Genomic DNA, 19662 nt, shown 5'->3' on the forward strand with positions numbered 1-19662 from the left:
GTCCTCACACTCCCATCACCCCCCGTACAGGTGTGATGGACCACAGTGTCCTTCATCCTCCTCACTGCAATTCTCAGCTACAGCAGCTTAGGGAGACCCAAATCAGGGATGCTGGGGCCCCACCACCCCACCTCCTTGTCCTGATTGTCACCCACTAGGATCACAATTGGGATCAGCTCATGATCCCTGTACTCCCATCGCCCCCCTAATAAGGTGTGGATGGGCCCCACTGCCTCTCTTCACTGCCATCCAAAGAAGACCCGAACAGACCCAGCACCCTCATCCTCCTGCTCTTGCTGCTCCTCCCTGTGTGAGGCCAAATGCAGCCAAGCCGGGCTGGTGGAATGGGTTTATTAATTAATGATTTAGTACAACACAGACCCTCGTTACACCACATGCATTGGGGACCTTGGGGGGGGCGCGACCCACTGTGGGGGCAGTGGTTGGGGGCAGGACCCCGAACCCAACACCCTGGGTAACTCTGCACCCCGGAGCGTTGGGTCTGCGGTCCTGCCCCCGACGCTGCCTTGCCCAGCCACGTGCCCCCCACGCCCTCGCCCCACTCACGGGGTCTGCGCCCCTCCCCGCCGCGGTTTGAGGGTCCCCAGGAGGGTCTGCACCCCTCGGCGCACAGAGGAGCCCACCCGCCGCGCCACCGAGTCGGCCGGGGGGGCCGGCAGGCAGGAGCTGGAGGCCTGGGGCCGCGCATCCAGGCACTTCTGGTAGCGGAGCTGCGGGGAGCAAGGGGGTCAGCGGGGCCAGGGGCGGCCCGGGGGGGGCCGGGGGTGCCACTCACCACGCAGGCGGCCTGCAGCGCCTCGCTGAGCCCCGCGGCGTTGGGCTCGCACCACACCATGTGGCAGCGGAAGGTGCCGGGGGCGCTGGCCATGATGAAGGCGAAGGCGCGGACGTCGCGTCCCACCCCCATGAAGGACAGGAACCGCACGCGGCACTCGCACAGCACCGCCTCTGTCTGGGGGCACGGGGGTCACCCGCAGCTCGGGCACCACGGGAGGAGAAGCAGCGGGCATCGGGGTACCCGTGGCAAGGGGAAGGGGTCACCAGGGCACCCACACGATAGGCAGAGGGGCGGCGAGACACCCCCAGGATGGGGACAGGGTCAGCAGGGCACATGGAATGTCACTGTGAATCCCTGGGGCTGGGAGGGGGTTCCCCAAGGCCCCACGGGATGTGGTGGGATGGGGACACCATGGAAGGAGCCGTGGTGGCTCCCTGCTGCAAAAGTGGGTCTCTGCAGCCCGCTGGCACGTGATAGAGTCACTCAAACCCCAGAACAGGAAGGGGTCACCAGTGAGGATGGGGGTCAACACATCTGCCCAGAGTGGGACAGGGTCACCGCAGCCCCCCAGGGTGGTGGTCCGAGCTGGGGATGCACCTGGTGACTGGGAGGGTGGGCGTAGGTGGGGGTGCCAGGGGAGGGGGTCCAAGGAGGGCACGCACCTGGCGGTGAGCGATGGTGAGGGTGGCGGGGGCCACACTGACCACCACAGGGGTGGGCGCAGGCGGCTCCCCTGAGCCAGGGGCCAGCGCCGCCTCCAGTGCCGCGTTGATCACATCCATGCCTGGGGGGCACAGGGAGGCTCAGGGCATCTCTGGGGGTGCCCTCGCCCCACAGCTGCTGCACATGGGCCGGAGGAGCCCCCCGAGACACTCCCCCTTCCCCTCAAGTCCCCCACTCACCCACTGGCTTGGCCACAGGGACACAGCCCAGGTAACACACGGGGAAGCGCTGAACCACCTCACTCTTGGGGGCTGGGAACTCCACTGTGGAGGAGGTGCTGTCAGACACCCCCAGAGACCCCCAAACACCCCAGAGCCCCAACATCCCTCCAGAACCCTTCCCCATCCCTCACTGCTCACCCAGCACCCCAACCCCCCAAGACCTCTTGCACCCTGGGCACTGCAGTGCGTGGGGGACATGGCAGACCTCCCCAGAGCCCTTCAAGTACCCCCCAGAGCACCCCAACACTCCCCCAGAGCACCCCCAGAGCTCCCAACACCCTCAACTGTGCCACCTTGCTCTTGGGGGCCACGAGCCCTACTGTGGTGGAGGACATTGTGGGACACCCCCTAAACCTCCCTAAAAGCCACTCCCTTCCAACTGCCCTCCCCCAGCGAATGCAACCTCCAGACCCACAAGCCCCCTCCCCTGCAGCCACCCTATCCCCCAGCAGTCCTCCAGCCCTTCCCAGTGACCCCCAGACTCCCAGAGCCCCCCCAGTTCTCTCAGAGGTACCCCTAACCCCGTACCCTGCAGGGGAGGCTCCCCCAGCCGGGGTGCGTCTGTCCCCAGGCCGCTGCCTGCTGCCCGCGCACTTCGCCGCTCCGCCGTCAGCTGGGGCACAGGGGGACAGGGCCCTCCCAGATGTCACACCAGTGACCTCCAGGGACCCCCGTGGTGACCCACAGTCCCCCAGCTGTCACACAAGGGGCACCCCCAGCCCTCCTGGCCGTCATACCCTGGGCACCCACAGGGACCCTCAGGGATCCCTGGGCCCTGTGGCAGGTCTGTGGGGACGCTGGGGTGGGCAGGGGCTCACCCCTAGGGGCCGGCTGGAGGGGCCTGGAGGTCTCACCTGTGTGCAGATGTGCAGGCTAGGGCAAGTCCTGGCGGGTTTCTGGGGGTCTCACCTGGGCACAGACGTGGTGCAGGCCAAGGAAGGGGAATTTGGGGTGGGTTACCTGGGCCTGGGGGGGGTCTTGGGGGTGTCTCACCTGGGTCCAGACCTGGTGCAGGTCAGGTGAGGGGTTCTCAGGGGCTTTTTGGGGGTCTCATCTCAGGGGGCCTGCAGCCCAGGCCAAGGTGGCAGTTTGGGGCGAAGCCCAGCAGAGGGTTGGGAGGGTTTTACCTGGACACAGAACCAGTGCCGGCCAGAGTGGGGGAGTCCCGTGGGAATTTAGGGGGGATCTCACTTAGGCACAGACACGGTGCAGGCCACGGGGGCAGTTTGAGGGGTCCTGGGCAGGTCTGGGGGGTCTCACCTGAGCACAGACACGGTGCAGGCCGGCGGCGACGGCGCTGGCGGGCCCCTCGCAGCGGAACACATGGCACTTCAGCACCTGCGTCAGGGGGTCCCGGGCCACGTATGCGAAGTCCCTGGGGGGAGCAGAGTGTGCTCAGGACCACCCCGGTCCCCTCCCCACCCAGTCCGGGCCGGGCTGGGGGGCACTGGGGGTCTGGGGGCAGGTTGGAGCCGTACCTCTCCCTTATTCCCGGCAGCACAGTGGGACAGAGCAGGGTTAGGGGGTGCTGGGGGGGCATGGGGCCCCTCCTCCCAAGCCCCAGGCCCCAGCCCTCACCCCCGAGGAGATCTGTTCCTGCCACACACCCTTCTCTGCAGGGGGCTCGGTGTTGGGACCCCATGGCCCCCACCTGCCCAACCCACAGGACCACATCCCCATGTGGGACCTCCCAGCCCAGTGCACGTGACCCCCACAGCTCACCCATGCGGGGACCCCAGCCCCACGGCCCCCAGCCCCACATACATGGGATTCCAGAGCCCCCACCCCACATGGTGTGGGACCTCCAAGCCCCATGGGGGTCCCACACACGGCGATCCCCCCATCCCTGCACCCCACGTGCACAGGATCCCCAGCCTCTGCAGACACCAGAACCCCGTGCCCTCTACACCGGACACCAGTGCCACCTCAAGCTCCACACCCGTGGGCATCCCCGTGCCCCAACCCCACCCGTGCCCCCCACCTGCTGCCATGCCGCCCCACGCCCCACACGCGGATGCCGCCCACGGGCTGTGCATGCAGCAGGGCCCGGTCCTGGGGGTCCACCAGCTTCAGCGTGCGGTCCTCCAGCAGCAGCAGTGCCCGTGCCTGGGGGCACAGGAGGCTCAGGAGGGTGTTCCACTCCCCCAGGTACCAGGGGAGCAGTGGGGAGGGTGTGGGATGGGTTTGGGGCACACAGGGGGCTCTGGGGTCACTCACCAGGTGCTGCGGGAGCAGCACAGAGGGTGTGGGATGGGTTTGGGGCACACAGGGGGCTCTGGGGTCACTCACCAGGTGCCGGGGAAGCAGCACAGAGGGTGTGGGATGGGTGTGGGGCACAGGGGGCTCTGGGGTCACTCACCTCCCCCCAGGTGCCGGGGGGGCCCTGGCGAGGCCCCGAGAGCTGCCGGATGCAGGCGCTGACAGCGCTGCTGCTGCGGCCCGGGCCCAGCTCCTCCTCCCGCAGCTGCACCCAGCCCAGAGAGCGCACCGGGAGGCCCTGGGGGCAAGGGGGGAACGGGAGTCAGTGGGGGATGTGTGGGGCTGGCTGTGGGGCAAGGATGGCATGGGCTAGGGAGAAGGGAGTGATGCGGGGCAGGAAAGACATGGAGCATGAGGGGCTGTGGGGCAGAGATGTGAGGGGCAGGGGGGCAGGCTCAGCTCCCCAGCAGTACGCTGGCCCCTCAGCACCCCACTCTGCACAGCCCCGGGCCCTCGGCAGGGTAGACCCCACAGAGGGGCAGGGCCAGGCCCCTCCCGTGCAGGGACAGCCTGGGGCATCCCTGCGCTGGTGCCTCAGCCCCCGGCAGGGCACCAGGCAGTGCACCAGACCCCACAGCAGTGGGGAAGGGGCCCTGTGGGCTGGGAGGGTCAGCAGAGACTGGCCCTACCTTGGAGTCCAGTACATCCTCCTCGCCCAGGGCCATGCTGCAAGGGGAAGGGTGGAGGTGTCAGCGACTGCACCCTGTGTCTGGGGCCTCTTCACCCCCAAACCCTGTCCCTGAAAGACCTCTGGGATCCCTCGCATCCTATACCTGGGTCATTGCACCTTGAGCAACCCGGACTTTCCCCTCCAAACACCTGCCTTGAGATCCTGAGAGTCCCTCAAGTCCAACCCCATCCTGAGACCACATTTCCCTGCCCCACACCTGGGTCCCTGCCCCCCTCAGCTCCACTTCACCCCGAACACCCTCTCTCAATTCTGTTGCTTGTCACCCAGTGTCCCACATCCCGACAGGCACAGCTCTGCCTGTGAGTCCCCCCAGTCCCTGTGCCCCCCACTCACCCCTCTCCTGGTGATCCTGGGCCTGGTGACAGCATCTCCAGGTCTGACACTCCTGGCTCTTCATCTTCCTCTTCCTCTTCCTCCTCCTCCTCCTCAGCCGTGGGGTCCTAGGGGCAAGGGGGCTCTGTGGGGTTGGGAGGGCACTGACCCCCCACCCTTTCCCATCCACTACCCCCTCTCACCTTCCACAAGTGCCCATCATTGAAGGTCTCAGCCGGGGCAAAGCTCGTCCAGGAAAGCTGCAGGGGGCTGGGTCAGGGTGCTCCATAGGGCAGCCCCCCAGTCACCCCACAAGTGCCCCACGGTTCCCCCCCCCGTCACCCCACAGCACACTGTGGGAGCCCCACGGTAACCCAAGGGCCACAGGTGCCCTGCGCCCCACACAACCACCCCACCATCATGTCCCAGCTACCCCATGCCCCATAGCCACCCCCGTGGCCCCGCAGCAGCTGCAGGACCACCTCCCAGTGCAAGCCCAGTCCTCTTAGTGCCGACTCACGGTGGGCCCCTCGGTGGGGGTGCTGCCATCGGAAGGGCTCTCGTGGGGCCCGCCGGGAGGCTCCCACTGGGTGGTACCAGTGGGGACGTGCCAGTAGTAGGTGCCCGAGGTGTCCTGCACCCTCAGCCAGCCGGGGGGCAGGTCCCCGTGTGCTCCCGCGCCACATGGCCACAGCGACTCTGCGGGGCAGGGGGCCAGAGGGGTCAGCCCCAGCCCCACGCAGCCCCCCGTGCCCAGGGACACGGGGATGGCCCAACAGGGCTCCACAGGGACAAGGGAACATGGAAATAATGGGGGCTGGTGACACAGCACAGTGCCCGGGGGCTGGGGGACCAGGGAGCGGGAATGGCTCCGGAGGCTGAGAGTGTAAGAGTGGGCACACAGCCAGGGACCGGGGAGATGTGGAGCAGATAGGAGCACGGGGACACGGCAGGAAGGAGCGGGTGGGAGCAGCCATCGGGCTCTGTGGGGCAGCCAGAGATTGTCAGAAGTCAGAAGCCTCCATGGGGCAGCTGCGGGACAGCGAGAGCTCACCGTGGGGCTCCACAAGTCCCTGGGGCTCCACCGGTGCCCACCTGGCTCATCGGGGGAGCTGCCGGGGCTGCCCTGGCTCAGCGTGGCCCAGCTCGAGTCCTCGTCGCTGCCGGGGCCGGGCCCCCCGAAGAGGCGGCTGGCGCTGCGCCCCGGCGGCTCCCGCAGGCCCCGCTCCGTGCCCAGAGCCGGCGGAGAGACCCCGGCCCCGTCCTCCTCCTCCTCGTCCTCCTCCTCATCCTCCTCCTCCTCCTCCTCCTCCTCCGAGGCGCCGATCAGCAGCGCCCGCGGGTTCCCGGCGGCGTTCCGGGCATTGCGGGCCCGCAGCCCCGGCTCGAGGGCCCCGGGGCACTCCCCGTGCGCCCCGGGGGAGCGCCCCGGCCCCGGCCCCGGCTCCAGCTCGTTGCGGTTCTGATCCTGCCCGGCCTTCGCCCACCCGGCGCCGGGCAGCTCCTCGGCCGGGCCGCCGGGGCCGGTGCGGGGCTCGGGGGGCGCCGCCAGCCCCAGGCTCAGCCCCGGGCACCGGTTGTCGTTGGCCAGGTCGCTGCGCTTGCTCAGGGCCCCCGACATGGCGCGGGGACCGGCGGGACCCCCGGCAGGGCCCGGCCCGGCTGCCGGTGCTGGGGAGGAGGGCGGGGGGGTCCTACAGCCCCCGGGGCGCCGCCGCGTCCATCGGGCCTGCGGGGAGCGGGGCTGCACCGGGACCCCGGCCACGGACGCTCCGCGGCCCCGGGTCCTCCCAAGGACTCGGCACCCCCCGCAGCCCTCCCCGGCCCCGGGCGGCCTTCCCCAGCACCGGCATCCCCCGCGGCCCCGGCATCCCGCCCGGCCCCGGGGCCCCCGCCGGCTCCTCCACGAGCACAACCCCCGGGGTCGCCCCGCCACTCCCCCGGCCCGGGGTCCCGCCGCGTCCGCCCCACGGCCCTGCCCGGGGAGATCCCACCGGGACCCCGCGCTGCGGAGCTCCGCGCTGCCCCCGGCCCAGCCCCCGGGGGTCTGCACGGGCCCGGCCCGCCCGCCCCCAGCGCTGTCCGCTGCGCGGCGGGGCCGGCCCGTGCCCCGTGCGCTGCCCCCGCTCGCTGCCGGTACCTGCGGCGGCCGCTCCGCTGCCGGGGGTCGCGGGGGAGGGTGGGGGGCTCGGGGCGCGTCACTTCCACTTCCGGCACCGGCCGGCGGGGACAGCGCCGCCACCGGCACCGGCACCGCACGGGACCACCGGCACCGGCCCCGGCCGGGACCACCGGCACCTCTCCGGACCCTCCCCGGCACCGGCAACACCGGATACCGCCGAGTACCCCCCGGGACCGGGAGCCCCAGGCCTTGCCGGAACGGGGGACCTTCCCCCCGGTGATACTCCCGGGGCAGGTGACCCCGACACTGCCCGTGCCCGCCCCAGGGTTCCGGCTGTTCCGAGCGGGCAGCGGGAGCCCGGTGCCATGGACCAGTTCAGCCCAGTTGAATCCCCGGTTACTCCTGCGGCATCCCCCAAGGCGTGGGCGCCGCCGGTTTCCGCCCCGCTGCCCCCTCACCGGCACCGGACGGGGCCGGGGCAGCACTGGGACTCCCTGCGGCTGCTGTGCCCCCGGAACCCCCCAAAACCCCTGCTGGACCGGGAGGGTCTCGGAGCTCCCGGCTCTTACCAGCCCCGGAGGGGAGCGGGGCATCCGGGGGCAGCGATGGTGGCACAGGGTGTGCGGGGTCCCTGCAGCCTGCGGGCACCTGTCTGACCCTCTGCAGGATCACAGACATTCCGTTTGGTAAGGCCTGCAAGGCTGGGTCCAACCTGTGCCTGATCCCACCTTGTCCCCAGCCCAGAGCACTCAGTGCCACCTCCAGGGGACACCTGCAGGGATGGGCACTCCAAAGCTCCCTGGGCAGCCTCTTCCAGAATGTGGCAGCCCTTTCCATGAGAAAATTCCTCCTGATGTCCAACCTGAACCTTCCTAAGTACAACTAGTGGACATTTCCTCTTGCCCTGTCACTTGTTTCCGGGGAAGGTCCCCCGTGAGCCTCGTTTTCTCCAGGCTGAGCCCCTTCCCAGCTCCCTCAGCCCCTCCTGGGGCTCCAGCCCATTCCCAGCTCTGTTCCCTGCCCTGGTCACGCTCCAGCCCCTCCAGGTCTCTCTTGCCTAGAACTGGACAGAGCCCTGGAGGTGCCACAGAGTGCCCAGCACAGGAGACAATCCCTGCCCTGGGGCTGTGCCCACCCTGGGGCTGGCACAGCCAGGGGCCATGGGCCTCTCACCCACCTGGGCTGGTGTCTAGTCCCTGTGACCAGCACCACCAGGGCCATTTCCAGCCTCCCAGCCCTCTGCCCAGCCTGGGGTGTTGCAGGGGTTTGGTGACCCAAGAGGAAGACCCAGCATGGGCCCTTGGTGACCCTCATGCTGTTGGCCTTGGCCCATCAGTCCAGCCTGGCCAGACCCCTCTGGGATCCTTCAGCACATCCACATCCCAACCAACCACGTGTGGTCCATGGACTCACTGAGGACAAGCTCCAGCCAGATCGCTGACAGCTCTGTGGGACAGCGCTGGCCCCAGCAGAGCCCTCGGAGCCCACCCCAGCAGTGCCTGTCCCCTCCAATGGGGCCCCATTCCCACCCCTCCCTGGGCCTGGCCCTCAGCCGGCTGCTCCCAGCAAGGAGCACCTGTCCCAGCCAGGCTGCATGTGCTCTGTGAGGTGCCAGGGAGACAGAGGTGGTGCCAAAGGCTTTGCTGAGCTTCAAGCGGGCACACCCACACCTGTCCCACAGCCACCAGGTCATCCTGTCCCAGCAGGAGACCGAGTGGGTGAGGCAGGACCTGCTGTTCCCAACCCCAGCTGAACCTGATCACCTGGTTGTCCTGCCCATGCTGTGGGGACTCACAGCTGATCTGTACTAGGGCCTTCCCAGCATCAGGACCAGGAACAGGCGTGGACATGCCTGGATCCTCCCTCCAGCCCTGCTTGGGAATAGAGTCACTGGCCACCTCTGGGGCCTGGGACCCCCCAGGGGATGATGAGCAGGGTCTAGGTGAGCTCTGCTGCTGTCCAGGATCCCCCATGGATGGCCAGAGCTGGCGAGGACAGGAGGAGCAGCTCTGTGACCCCCCCACAGCCCCTGTGGTATGCCCAGGGATCCACTGGCCCCAGGGACCTGCGGGGTCTGAGCAGCTCAGCAGGTCATTGACCACTTTCTCCTGGGTACACGGACCAGTATGGACCAGTTCCTACTCCTAGAACAGACCAGTCTGACCCCATGTCAGTATAGACCAGTCTGACCCAGTATGAGTACAGACCAGTCCAACGCAAACCCTGCTGCCAGCATAGACTAGCTTGACCCAACAGAGACCAGTCTTACCCTGTCCCCACTCCCAGTCTGTCCCTGTCCCTGCAGATGGGTCAGTGCTGGCAGAACGCCCAGGCCAGGCAGGCGCCCGTGGTGCCACTGAGCTCCAGGCACCATTCCTGTCCCTGCTTGGCCTGGCACTGCCTGGGGGCGTCCAGCGCAGCTGGGAGAGCCCGCAGGCCATGGGGGCTCTAGGGCAGGGTGTGTGAAAGACAGGCAGGGCTACGGGGCAGCACGGGGCCAGGGTACTTCCAGAATACTTTATTTTGTACATACAGTTTTGTCAGCGTGCGGCAGCTGCCCCACAACCCCTGGAGCCCCCCAGAGCCATGGAGCAGCAGTGCAGTGGGGCAGCAGGCACACACAGTCACCCCACAGTTGGGGAGGGGACCTGGGGAGGTGGGGGTCGCCCTCAAGGGGCATGGAACTCTGGACTGACCACCCCACAGCCCCCCACAAGCCCTTCCAGCAGCTCCCCCTGCCCCTCACACCCCCCACACCTTGGGAACCCTGTCAGCAGGGGCAGTGGGATGCTGGCCCTGCCATGGGTGAGGGGCCAGACTATGACCCTCAGGCAGCCCCCACCCCACGGGACCCTTCCTCACCCCCCCCCAGGCCCGGCTGCCCCCTGGGATAAAGTGCACATGAAGCCAGGATGGCGCTCGGGGGGCAGGCGAGGCTGCGGGGCAGCCGTCGCCCCACGCGCCCCGCTGCAGCTGCAGGTCCCTCCTGCCCGCAGCCGTGCCCGCGGTGTCATGCCCGTCACTGCAGGTAGCGATAGGCCTTGAAGCAGTGGTTGCCCGAGTCGGCCACGACAACGTGGCCGTCGGAGGTGAGGGCCAGCCCCTGCGGCCCGTACAGCGGGTCAGCCGCCGTGTTGATGTAGGACAGGAAGGAGCCCGCGCTGTCAAACACCTGTGGGAGGTGCACACAGCTGTGCCCTGGGGCCCATGGCCAGGGACCCCCAGCCCCGATAGCCCCACAGACCTGCAGGATGCACTCCCTGTGGGGGCATGTGCTCAAAATCCCTCCTAGCAGGACAGGGATCCTCCCCTATTCCAAGACCCTTCTCAGTTGCTTCCAGGTGACCCCAGACCCCTTCCCAGTCCATCCCAGTTCCTCTCGGTGCAAAATTCTTCCCAGTTCCTCACAGTTGACCCTACGCCCCCATGGACTGTTCCCAGTTGACCAGAGACCCTTCTTTGTTGCTCCTAGCTGTCTCTAGACCCCTCCCAGCTGATTGCAGACCCTGCACGGACCCTTCCCCCTTGACCCAAGATCCTTTCCAGGTGTTCTCACTTAAACCGAGTTGTGTCCTGGCTCCCTGCAGGTGCCCCACAGCACCTCACAGCACACACCTGGGCTGGGGGGTCAGGGATGGGATGGAGAGGGGAAAGTGCGGAGCCCCACGGGCTGCACTGGGGAGGTGTGTGCAGGTAGAGGTGTGCAGGTGTCTGAGCAGGCACAGGTGTGCAGGCACAGGTCTCTGCGTGTCTGTGCAGGCACAGGTGTCCGTGTGTCTGAGTAGGCACATGGTGTGCAGGTACAGATGTCTGTGTGTCTGTGCAGGCACAGGTGTCCGTGTGTCTGTGCTAGCACAGGTGTCCATGTGTCTGTGCAGGCACAGATGTGCTGGTACGGGTGTCCGTGTGTCTGTGCTGCTACGGGTGTCCATGTGTCTGTGCTGCTATGGGTGTCCATGTGTCTGCACTGGCACGGGTGTCCGTGTGCCTGTGCTGGCACGGGTGTCCGTGTGCCTGCGCTGGCACGGGTGTGGTACCTGGATGCGGCTGTTGCCCCAGTCAGCCACGATGATGTTGCCATTGCTGTCCACGGCCACCCCTGTGGGCGCGTTGAACTGCCCGTTGCCCTCCCCATGCGACCCGAACTTGAACAGGAACTCGCCCTCAGCGTTGTACACCTGGTGGGCAGGGGGCACAACACGTGGGAGTCACGGGGGCCACTGCAGCCCCCCAGCCCTGAGCGCACTAGGGGGCTCTCAGCAGCTGCCTGTGGCTCTGCTCACCTTCACAGAGTGGTTGTGGAAGTCAGTCACCACGATCTCGTTCTTGTTGTTGACAGCCACAAAATGGGGTCCTGAGGAGACAAAGGGGGCTCAGCTCAAATGGAGCACAGGGAACTTATCCCCAGGATTGGCGTCTCAGCCCTGAAGGGAATGATGGGGTTCAGCCCTGGCCTTATGGCAGGGCAAGGATGAATCCAGAGCCCTGAGGTATGGACAGAGTCCAGAACTCAGAGCCCCCAGGATGGAGTCACTGCCAGAATCTGAGCCCAGCGCCCCAACCCAGAACTGAATCCAGAACCCAGACCCACAATCTGTATCCAGAACCAAACCCAGTGCCCCAATCTAGGACACACAGCTCAGGACCCAGACCCAAACCCAGAACCTGGAACCACATACCAGCCTGGGAACCAGAACCAAACCCTGAACTCAAGAGCCTGGGATCTCAGTCCTGAACCAGAACCCAGAGACAGAATCTGGATCACAAGCCCAGAGCACTTAACGTGGTGCTGGACCAAGAACCAGATCCTGGCTCCTTGTCCAGCCCCCGAACTCAAAGCAGAGCTCAGAAAAAAAGTCCCGAGACCAGAACGCGAACCGACAGCCCAGAGCTGGATGCAGAAAACCAGTCCAGAACTGCAGCCTGGACCTGTCCCCCAGCCTGAGGCCATTCTTTGGGGTCCCAATGCCACCAGCCACCCCAGCAATGTGGGGCACAGTCCACCCGCCCTGGTCCCCGGGGAGCCCAAGGGCTCACAGCTGGGGGGTCCCATCCCAGGGATACCTGCGAATTGGCGCTCAGCGGTGCCGCGGGAGCCAAACCGCGCCACCAGCTTCCCGTTGGGCTGGAAGATGAAGACGCAGCACGCCTTGTTGTCCACCACGATGATGTGCCCGTTGCGGTCCACGGCGACGCCCTTGGGGCCCATCAGCCGCCCCGCGCCCAGCTTTGTCTGGGGGGACAGACAGTCAGGCTGGGAGGTGCCATGGACCACTTGCCCCACAGACCCCTGCAGCTTCCACTCACCTTGAACTTGCCCTCAGGTGAGAACACACTGACCCAGCGGTTGTCGTAGTCGGCCACAATGATGTCACCATTGGTGTCCACTGAGACCCCCGTGGGGCGCTGGAGCTGCCCTGGGGAGCGCCCCCGCACCCCAAAACGCAGCCGGAACTGCCCCTCATTACTGAACACCTGGGAGGGCAGCAGCAGCAGGGGATCAGGGGGAACACCCCCACGCCTTGAAACACAGCCAGAACTGCCCCTCGTTGGAGAACAACTGTGGGGGCTGGGGGGAGCAGGGGGTATCAGTGGGGGTCCTGGGAGAGTTTGTGGATCACGGGATGGGAGGGGTCCAGGGATCTGTACCTGCATGCACTGGTTGTTGTCAGGGTCAATAGGGATCAACAAGAGTCAGTGGGGGTCCGGGGAGGGTGTGGAAGTCCTAAGGGTGTCCATACCTGCACACACTGGTTGTTGCTGTCGGCCACAACGATTCGGCCGGCGCTGGATGTGGAGATCCCCTGCAGGTTGGTGAACTCGCCCTTCTCCCGGCCACGGCTGCCTGCAGGCACAAGTCAGGGCACATGGGGCCCAAGAGAGCACTCACCGCCCCTGCCACCCCCTGGGGCCCTCCACCACCACCCAGGGAGCCACGAGGAGCCCTGGGGAGTGCCTAGGGAGCCCTAAGGAGCCCCCCATCATCCCAAGACACCCCTGCTGCCCCAGGGCCCCCCGCACGCCCTGCTCACCAACGCGAAAGATGAGCTCATCCTCGATGGGGTTCTCCTTGCGCTTGGCGCTGCCGTACATGCTGGCGGGGCGGCGCAGCGCCTTCTGCCGCACGTGCCCCCCGCCCGGGGACTTGACACGGCGCTTGGCCTCCTCGGGGGACGGGGGCACGTCGCTGGGGCGCAGGGCGCGCGCGCGGAAGGGGGAGCCGCGCACGGGCTGCCCATACAGCAGGATGGACAGCACAAAGTCGCCCTCGCTGCGCGGTGTGTACACCAGCTCGTAGGTGCCGTTGCGGTTGTCCTGCACCTCGGCCTCAGCCGCGGCGCCGTCGGGGCCCGTCACAGCGAAGCGCAGGCGTGCGCCGCCGCTGCGCACCAGCGCCCCGTCCTTGTCCTTGGTGGTGACGCTGAGCGAGCAGGGCTGCCCCACCACGGCCTGGCGCAGCCCCTCGCCCGTGGCCACCGTGGTGTGCGCCGTGGCGCTGGTGGTCAGCAGCGCGCCCAGGTTCTGGATGGAGCGGCGCAGCCCCTCGGGCTCGGCGTGGAACTCGAGCTGCGCGTTCTCGTGCGGGTGCTCGGGGAAGGGCCGCGCCGCCAGCTCCCGCAGCCGCTCGCCCATCTGCTTCTGCACCAGCAGCACCTCCGTGGCTGAGCCATGGTGCAGCGCCTGCTCTGTGAACGCGCAGCTGCTCAGGATGCTCTCCTGGCCCTGCCGCAGCACCTCCAGCTGTGCCTCCAGCACCTGTGGGAGCAGGACATCACCTGTGGCACCAGGTGGGACCCCGGTGCCAACACCTGCACTTGAACCACATCCTGGCCCTGCCTCAGCACTCCAGCTGCGGCCCCGTGCATCTTGTGGGGACAGCACATCTCTCTGGTGTCCGTGTGGGACACCAGCACCCACACCCAGCACCCCAAACCACTGCTCCGTCTGCACCCCCACCTGCACTGCAGCCACGGCCATAACCCCAGTGCTGGTGCTGCACTGGGACCCCAGCTGTTACACCAGCTGGGCCACTGGCACTGGGGTATGGCTGGGGTACCCACACCGCCCAGGAATGGCTGGCGAAAGGCACAGAGCCCCAGGTGTGTTACCTGCTGCTTGGCAGCACAGGTGGCCTCCAGGTCGCGCAGCAGCACCTCCCGCCGCTGCCGCAGCGCTGCCTCCAGCTCCTCGAAGCTGCTCCCGATCTCTGCCTCGGCCTCAGCCCGGCGCTGCCCCAGCTGCCGGCTGATCTCGGCTACCAGCCCCACAGCTGCTGCCAGCTGTGGGAGCCTGGGGAGACATGGGGAACCCCTGAACTCCCAGACCCCCAGCAACCCCACCCTGAAGCCCCCCCACAGCACCCTCACCCAGCTGTGGTATTCTGCAGGAGGATGTGGGCACTCCCTGAACCCTCAAACCCCACAGTACCCACGACGCCCTCAGCCACCCCTCCCCCTGAACCATGTGTGGGTGGCATCAAGCTGGCGCTGCAACCAGTGGGAGTGGGGCCACGGGGACCCCCAGAAACTCCCTGCCCCCCCCTACCTGGCACGCACAGCGTCGAGCTGGTGCTGCAGGGCTGCCTTGTGCTGCTCCAGCACATCACGCAGCGGCACGGTGCGGTGGTCCCGGTGCTCCCGCCGCTCCCCCTCCGTGCACTCCCGGCACATGGCTGTCTCGCAGGGCTCGCAGTAGAACTCCATCACCTGCCACACCTGCACTCACCTGCTGCCCCACACCTCAGCCCACAGCCCGCCCCAAATCACCTCCTGAGCCCACACAGCCTCTCCCAGACTCCCTGGTCCACTGCAGCCGCCCCAGACTCTCTCTGGAGCCTTTCTCCAAGGCCTGCAGCCCCACCGACCCCTCATGACCCTCACAGCTCTTCCAGGTCCTCACAGACCTCCTCAGCCTTCCCCAGATCCCAGCCCTCCTAAAGCTCTTCCAGCTCCTGCAGGTCCCCAGCTCCCCAAGTCACATCAGCCCTCAGGACCTCTCCAGCCCCCCTGGACACAGGCAGCACCACAGGTCCCTGCAGCCACTTGCAAACACCCTGAGCCCCTGGAGTCCAGCACAGCCCTCCCAGCCCCTCGGGCCCACCTTTCCCTCGTGGTTGGGGCAGCACAGCGGCTGCCCGGTGGCGGCGCCCAGGGGGGGCAGGGGTGCAGGGGGAGCCCCACGGGGGTCAGGGTCCCGCTGCAGCACCTCCATCAGATTGGTGATGAAGAAGTTGTTGGGCAGCGCCGGGACCCCCCGCTCGGGCAGGATCGAGGTCTGGCGGCACACGGGGCACGACAGGGACAGGCTCTGGGCCGGAATGTAGTTCTGCAGACACCTGGGGTCACAGGGGTCACCGGGGTCAGGGGTCACATGGGGCACGACAGGGACAGGTTCTGGGTCAGGATGTGAAAGGAGCAGGGACGGGGGCTGTGGGGGCACAGGGGGTATGTGGGACAAGATATAGGGACAACAGGGGGACAGATGAGGGGATGGATGGGGGGACAGGACCTGCTGGGGATGGGGGATGTGGGATGGCAGTGGCGGCAGAACAGGGGCATGAAGGGACAGATGGATGGACAGGCAGACAGGGGAATGGACAGGCAGGTTGATGGGGGACAGAAGGGGGAACATGCCACCTAGGGCTGCAGGCAGGTAGAGGGGGGATGGACAGATGGGACACGAGGGCCAGGGTGCAGGGCAAGAGCACGTGGAAAGGCATGAGCACCAGAAGTGGCACAGGGGCAGACGAATGGACAGGGGGACTGCACACAGTGACAGTGGGACAGGGGCAACAGGATGGACACACAGGGCAATGAGGAACACAGGGAGAGGGGGGCAGCAACACGGACTGGAGGGTTGGGGTGCAAGCAGAGAGCACGGGGAGGGATGGACAGACAGACATGGGGCTGTGTGGTGGAACATCGGAGTGTGAGAACAGGGTGGGAGGAACAGACAAACCAGGGGACAGATGGACAACATGGTGGGGCTGCAGCGTCACACTGGGGCACAGGAGGAGGACAGACGGACAGTCACGTGGGGGGGCTGCGCAGTGTCACACAAGGATGGGAGACACAGATGGACAGACAGACAGGAGGGCTGTGTGGTGTCACACCAGGTGGGGGAGAGGCAGGAGTAGGCAGTCAGACAGATGGACAGGATGGACACAGGGCAGCAGTGCCAGTACCCCTGGGGAGATGGGTGGACGGATGGAGCGGGACCAGAGGGCTTTGGGAGCACAGAGAGAGGGGGGCCATCAGCAACAAGACCCTGTACTTAGGAGGATCCCCAACCATGGTGCCCCCAGCCCCACACTCGGGGGGCTCAGGGGCTGTGCAGCCCTCACAGAGAAGTGGGGTGTGGAGGGCAGGGGGGTCCCAGCACCGCCATGGGCCATGGAATGTAGGGGGTCCTGGCCCCCACCTCTGGGGGCACAGGGAAGCTGGACCCCATCTCTCACTGGGGAGGGCAGGCAGTGCAGGGGGGGCTGGCTCACCACCAGTGGGGCTGAGGGAGGGCTCTGCTCACACAGAGGTTGTAGGGGGTCCAGGAGGGCTGCAGTGGGGCACACTGGAGTGCACCAGTAGCACTGGGGTACAGGCTCAGGGACAGAGGGGGATGCAGCGAGGCAGAGGGGGCTAGGTGCACTGAGGGGCACAGGGGATGGATGCTGGAGGGGCAGAGCAGGCTAGGGGTGCAGGGGGCAGTAAGGACATGGGGGGTGCATATGGAGGGTTGCAGTGGCAGGGCTGCAGTCAGGTCTCAGTGGGGTGCAGGGGGGATGTGCTGGGGATGGATGCTGGCGGGGTGCAGAGCACACGGGAAGGGCGTAGGGGGGCTCAGAGACAGGGTGGGATGAAGAGTGGCTGCCAGGGCACAGAGGATATACCAGGGGTGCAGTGGGGTGCAGGGAGGGGTCCCACCTCTAACAGAAGGTGTGCAGGTAGGGATTGGGCTCAGGAGGTGCAGGGGGGACTCGGGAGGGGTTCAGGGAATTCCACCTCTCACAGAAAGCGTGCAGGCAGGGATGGGGTTTGGGAGAATGCAGGGGGCTCAGGGTGGGTTCAGGAGCTCCCACCTCTCGCAGAAGGTGTGCAGGCAGGGCAGGACCTTGGGGTTGCAGTAGCGGTCGAGGCAGATGCTGCAGATCAGGAACTGCTGGTCAATCTGCCGCACCACCGGGCTGGCGGGCTCATGGCGGGCCATGGTGGCTCCTCAGCCTGGCAGGCACACCACAGTGAGGGGCAGGCACCCTGCAACACCCCATGGGGCTCCCGGCACCCCACGGCCACTCCCAGCCCCAACCCACGGGCACCACACAACCCCTACCACCCGCAGGCTCGCGGTGGGTCATGGCAGACCCTCAGCCTGAGAATGGGGGGAATTTAAATGCTTGAGAGGCACTGCATGGCACCCTGCAGCCCACAGGGTGCCCCACAGCCCCCCGCCCACGCCGCAGCCCCACAGAGGGCCATAACGGACATTCACCCTGTGGCATGAGGGCTCAGCACCCCGGGCACCCACAGCACCCACTGCAGGGCATCCCACAGCCCCCGGCCCCACAGACACCTTGTGGGGCACACACGAGCACTGCCCCATGACCCCCGGGCACCCACAGCCTCACAGACACCGCGTCCCAGGGCACTGCCCTGCCCCTCGAAACCCACCGATCCCGCAGCCCCCTCTCCTTGTGCGCCGTGGCACCGGCCCCATCCACCGCCCGCCCCACAGGGCGCCCGCAGCATCCGCCCTCCCGCCCCACGGGCACGCCCCAGCGCCGCCGCGTCCGACCCACCGACCCCTGGGGACACTCCTCGTCCCCTCCCTTGTCCCCTGTGCCTCAGTGACCCCCGCAGCCCCTGTCCCCATCGCCCCCCGTCCCGCGAGCGGCCCCGCGCCCCGGCCCCGCTCACGGCGCTGCGGCGGCTCCGCGCTCCAGGCCCCGGCCCCGCCCCGGCCGCCATTGTGCGGCACCGCCCCCCCGCACCGGGCAGCGGGCACGGCGGGCGCGGGGTCCCGCACCCGCGGGGTCCCCGGTCAGCCGCGGCCGCCCCTCAGCGGGCCGGGCCCGGCGGCCGCACTCACCCCCCCGCTGCCCCCTGCTCGCGCCGCGCGGGCCCCACGGCGCATCCTCGGCCCCGGCCCGGGATGCGACAGCGAGGCGGCCGGCCCGGCCGGCACCACCCGCGCTCCGCAGGGGGAGCGGGAGCGCGCCGCCGCCTCCCTGCTCCGCGCAGCCCGCACCCCACGACGCCCCGCTCGGGATGCCGAGGCGTCGCCGCGGGACGCGCTGCCGCCCCCGGCTGGGGGGCTCGTGGGGAGGGTTCCGTGGGAAAGTGGGTAAAGCGACCCCCTCGGCTCCCCCCCAGCATCAGTGGTCGCGCCTGGGCTGTGGCTCTGCAGCTGGGGGGGGCTCCCCGCATCCAGGGGTACCCGGCTGTTGCCACGGCAACCACATCCCGACCCCGAATTTGGGGGGGTTGACCCCAGACTGGACGGAGAACAGGACTGGGGAATGTCAGCGTACGCTGGTGGGTGGGGGCATGACGGGGCGGGGGGTCAGCGAGCGTGGGGTGACGGGCGGTAGGAATTGAGAAGTAGGAAGAATATAAAAGGGGGATGAAAGGGAAGGTCAAGGCAAACAGGTGGATATAAATGGGGGCAAGGGGGATTCACAGGTAAAAAGAGGGGTAAAATAGGAGCTATAGAGGGGTGGTATAGAGGAGGTACAGGTGGGGTACAAAGGGGCTTGTAAAGGGGGGGATAGGAGTAAAACCAAAGTCAGTAGGCCTGTCCCAGCCCCTCAGTTTGTAGGGAGCCCACACTTCTTCCCACCTGCCAGCTGCCACAGCGCCTCCTCCACGTGGGATGCCCTTCATCACCATCACCCCCCTCAGCTGGTACCCCTCCACCCCGGACCCCATTCAGGATGTGGCATCAAGCCCACCTGCTGCAGCTTCCCGGGAATTCCAGCAGCTTCTGGCTGCCTCCTTTGGGTGAGGCAGCTGGGGCACCAAGCGGGCACTCTTAGACAAGGCATCCTGGCAGAGCTGGAGTCGAGGGGTGCAGAGGAGGTGCCCCTGTTCCCAGCCAGGTCACTGCTGGAGTGGGCCATGGGGGGATGATGGCTGCAGGGACAGGGAGGTGCTGATCCAGCCCAGCACATTTGGGGACCCATCAGGGAGACCCATCAGCTCCAGGATGGACCCAGAGCTCTGCCATGAACCAGCCCCCCAATAAATCTGTCCCAATCCACATGGGGGGCCCCCAGCATGGTCCCCTGACCTTCCACCTTGGCCTCAGTGTCAGAAGGTTCTGCAGCCAGGCCCGACCTGGTTGTGCAGCCATCACAGTGCCCCAGGAGCAAGGATGATTATGAAGGGGATAGGGAGTGACCTGACCTGGAACCCACCCCCAGGACCCTCCAGTCCCAGCCAGGCACCCCCAGAAGCAGCAAAAGGCGCTGAGGCTCAGCGTGTCCCACAGGCACCCACAGCACAGTGGGGACCAGGTGCTGGGACATCTGCAGCACAGCACA

The 19662-nt window shown here is 67.3% G+C and overlaps 2 protein-coding genes across 3 annotated transcripts; both read right to left on the reverse strand.

The window, feature by feature from the left end:
- Positions 1-337: 337 nt before the first annotated feature.
- APBB1 (amyloid beta precursor protein binding family B member 1) lies at positions 338-7172 on the reverse strand. Its single transcript, XM_077781737.1, has 15 exons — positions 7146-7172; positions 6101-6734; positions 5526-5704; positions 5209-5265; positions 5027-5133; positions 4632-4668; positions 4103-4240; positions 3725-3849; positions 3222-3227; positions 3004-3118; positions 2272-2356; positions 1702-1785; positions 1462-1583; positions 797-973; positions 338-731 (listed from the first exon to the last, which is right to left on the reverse strand). The coding sequence occupies exons 2-15, from the start codon at positions 6624-6626 to the stop codon at positions 564-566; spliced, it is 1926 nt and encodes a 641-aa protein (XP_077637863.1). The 5' UTR covers positions 6627-6734; positions 7146-7172; the 3' UTR covers positions 338-563.
- A 2453-nt stretch (positions 7173-9625) lies between these two features.
- TRIM3 (tripartite motif containing 3) lies at positions 9626-18304 on the reverse strand. Of its 2 annotated transcripts, none has more exons than XM_021538764.2 (12): positions 18210-18304; positions 17203-17344; positions 15228-15462; positions 14673-14833; positions 14237-14417; positions 13160-13883; positions 12869-12972; positions 12435-12602; positions 12192-12360; positions 11411-11481; positions 11165-11305; positions 9626-10299 (listed from the first exon to the last, which is right to left on the reverse strand). In XM_021538764.2, the coding sequence occupies exons 2-12, from the start codon at positions 17328-17330 to the stop codon at positions 10147-10149; spliced, it is 2235 nt and encodes a 744-aa protein (XP_021394439.1). In that variant the 5' UTR covers positions 17331-17344; positions 18210-18304; the 3' UTR covers positions 9626-10146. The 2 variants fall into 2 exon arrangements, with proteins under 2 accessions (XP_021394439.1, XP_021394441.1); XM_021538766.2 differs by lacking the exon at positions 18210-18304 and adding an exon at positions 18038-18093.
- Positions 18305-19662: the final 1358 nt, after the last annotated feature.

The sequence above is a fragment of the Lonchura striata genome, chromosome 2 (genome assembly GCF_046129695.1).
Source record: "Lonchura striata isolate bLonStr1 chromosome 2, bLonStr1.mat, whole genome shotgun sequence".
Taxonomy (NCBI): domain Eukaryota; kingdom Metazoa; phylum Chordata; class Aves; order Passeriformes; family Estrildidae; genus Lonchura; species Lonchura striata.

Bases quoted from the DNA above. Each gene is read 5' to 3' on its own strand.
- TRIM3 (XM_021538764.2), bottom strand. From the start codon at position 17,330: ATGGCCCGCCATGAGCCCGCCAGCCCGGTGGTGCGGCAGATTGACCAG. The intron at 14,418-14,672 runs GTAGGGGGGGGC...ATGTCTCCCCAG, and splicing joins CTCGACGCTGTGCGTGCCAG to GCTCCCACAGCTGGCAGCAG. The intron at 13,884-14,236 runs GTAACACACCTG...CTGCTCCCACAG, and splicing joins CCTGTGCTGCCAAGCAGCAG to GTGCTGGAGGCACAGCTGGA.
- APBB1 (XM_077781737.1), bottom strand. From the start codon at position 6,626: ATGTCGGGGGCCCTGAGCAAGCGCAGCGACCTGGCCAACGACAACCGG. The intron at 4,241-4,631 runs GTAGGGCCAGTC...CCTTGCCCCCAG, and splicing joins AGGATGTACTGGACTCCAAG to GGCCTCCCGGTGCGCTCTCT. The intron at 2,357-3,003 runs GTGAGACCCCCC...CCTGTGCCCCAG, and splicing joins TGCACCGTGTCTGTGCTCAG to CTGACGGCGGAGCGGCGAAG.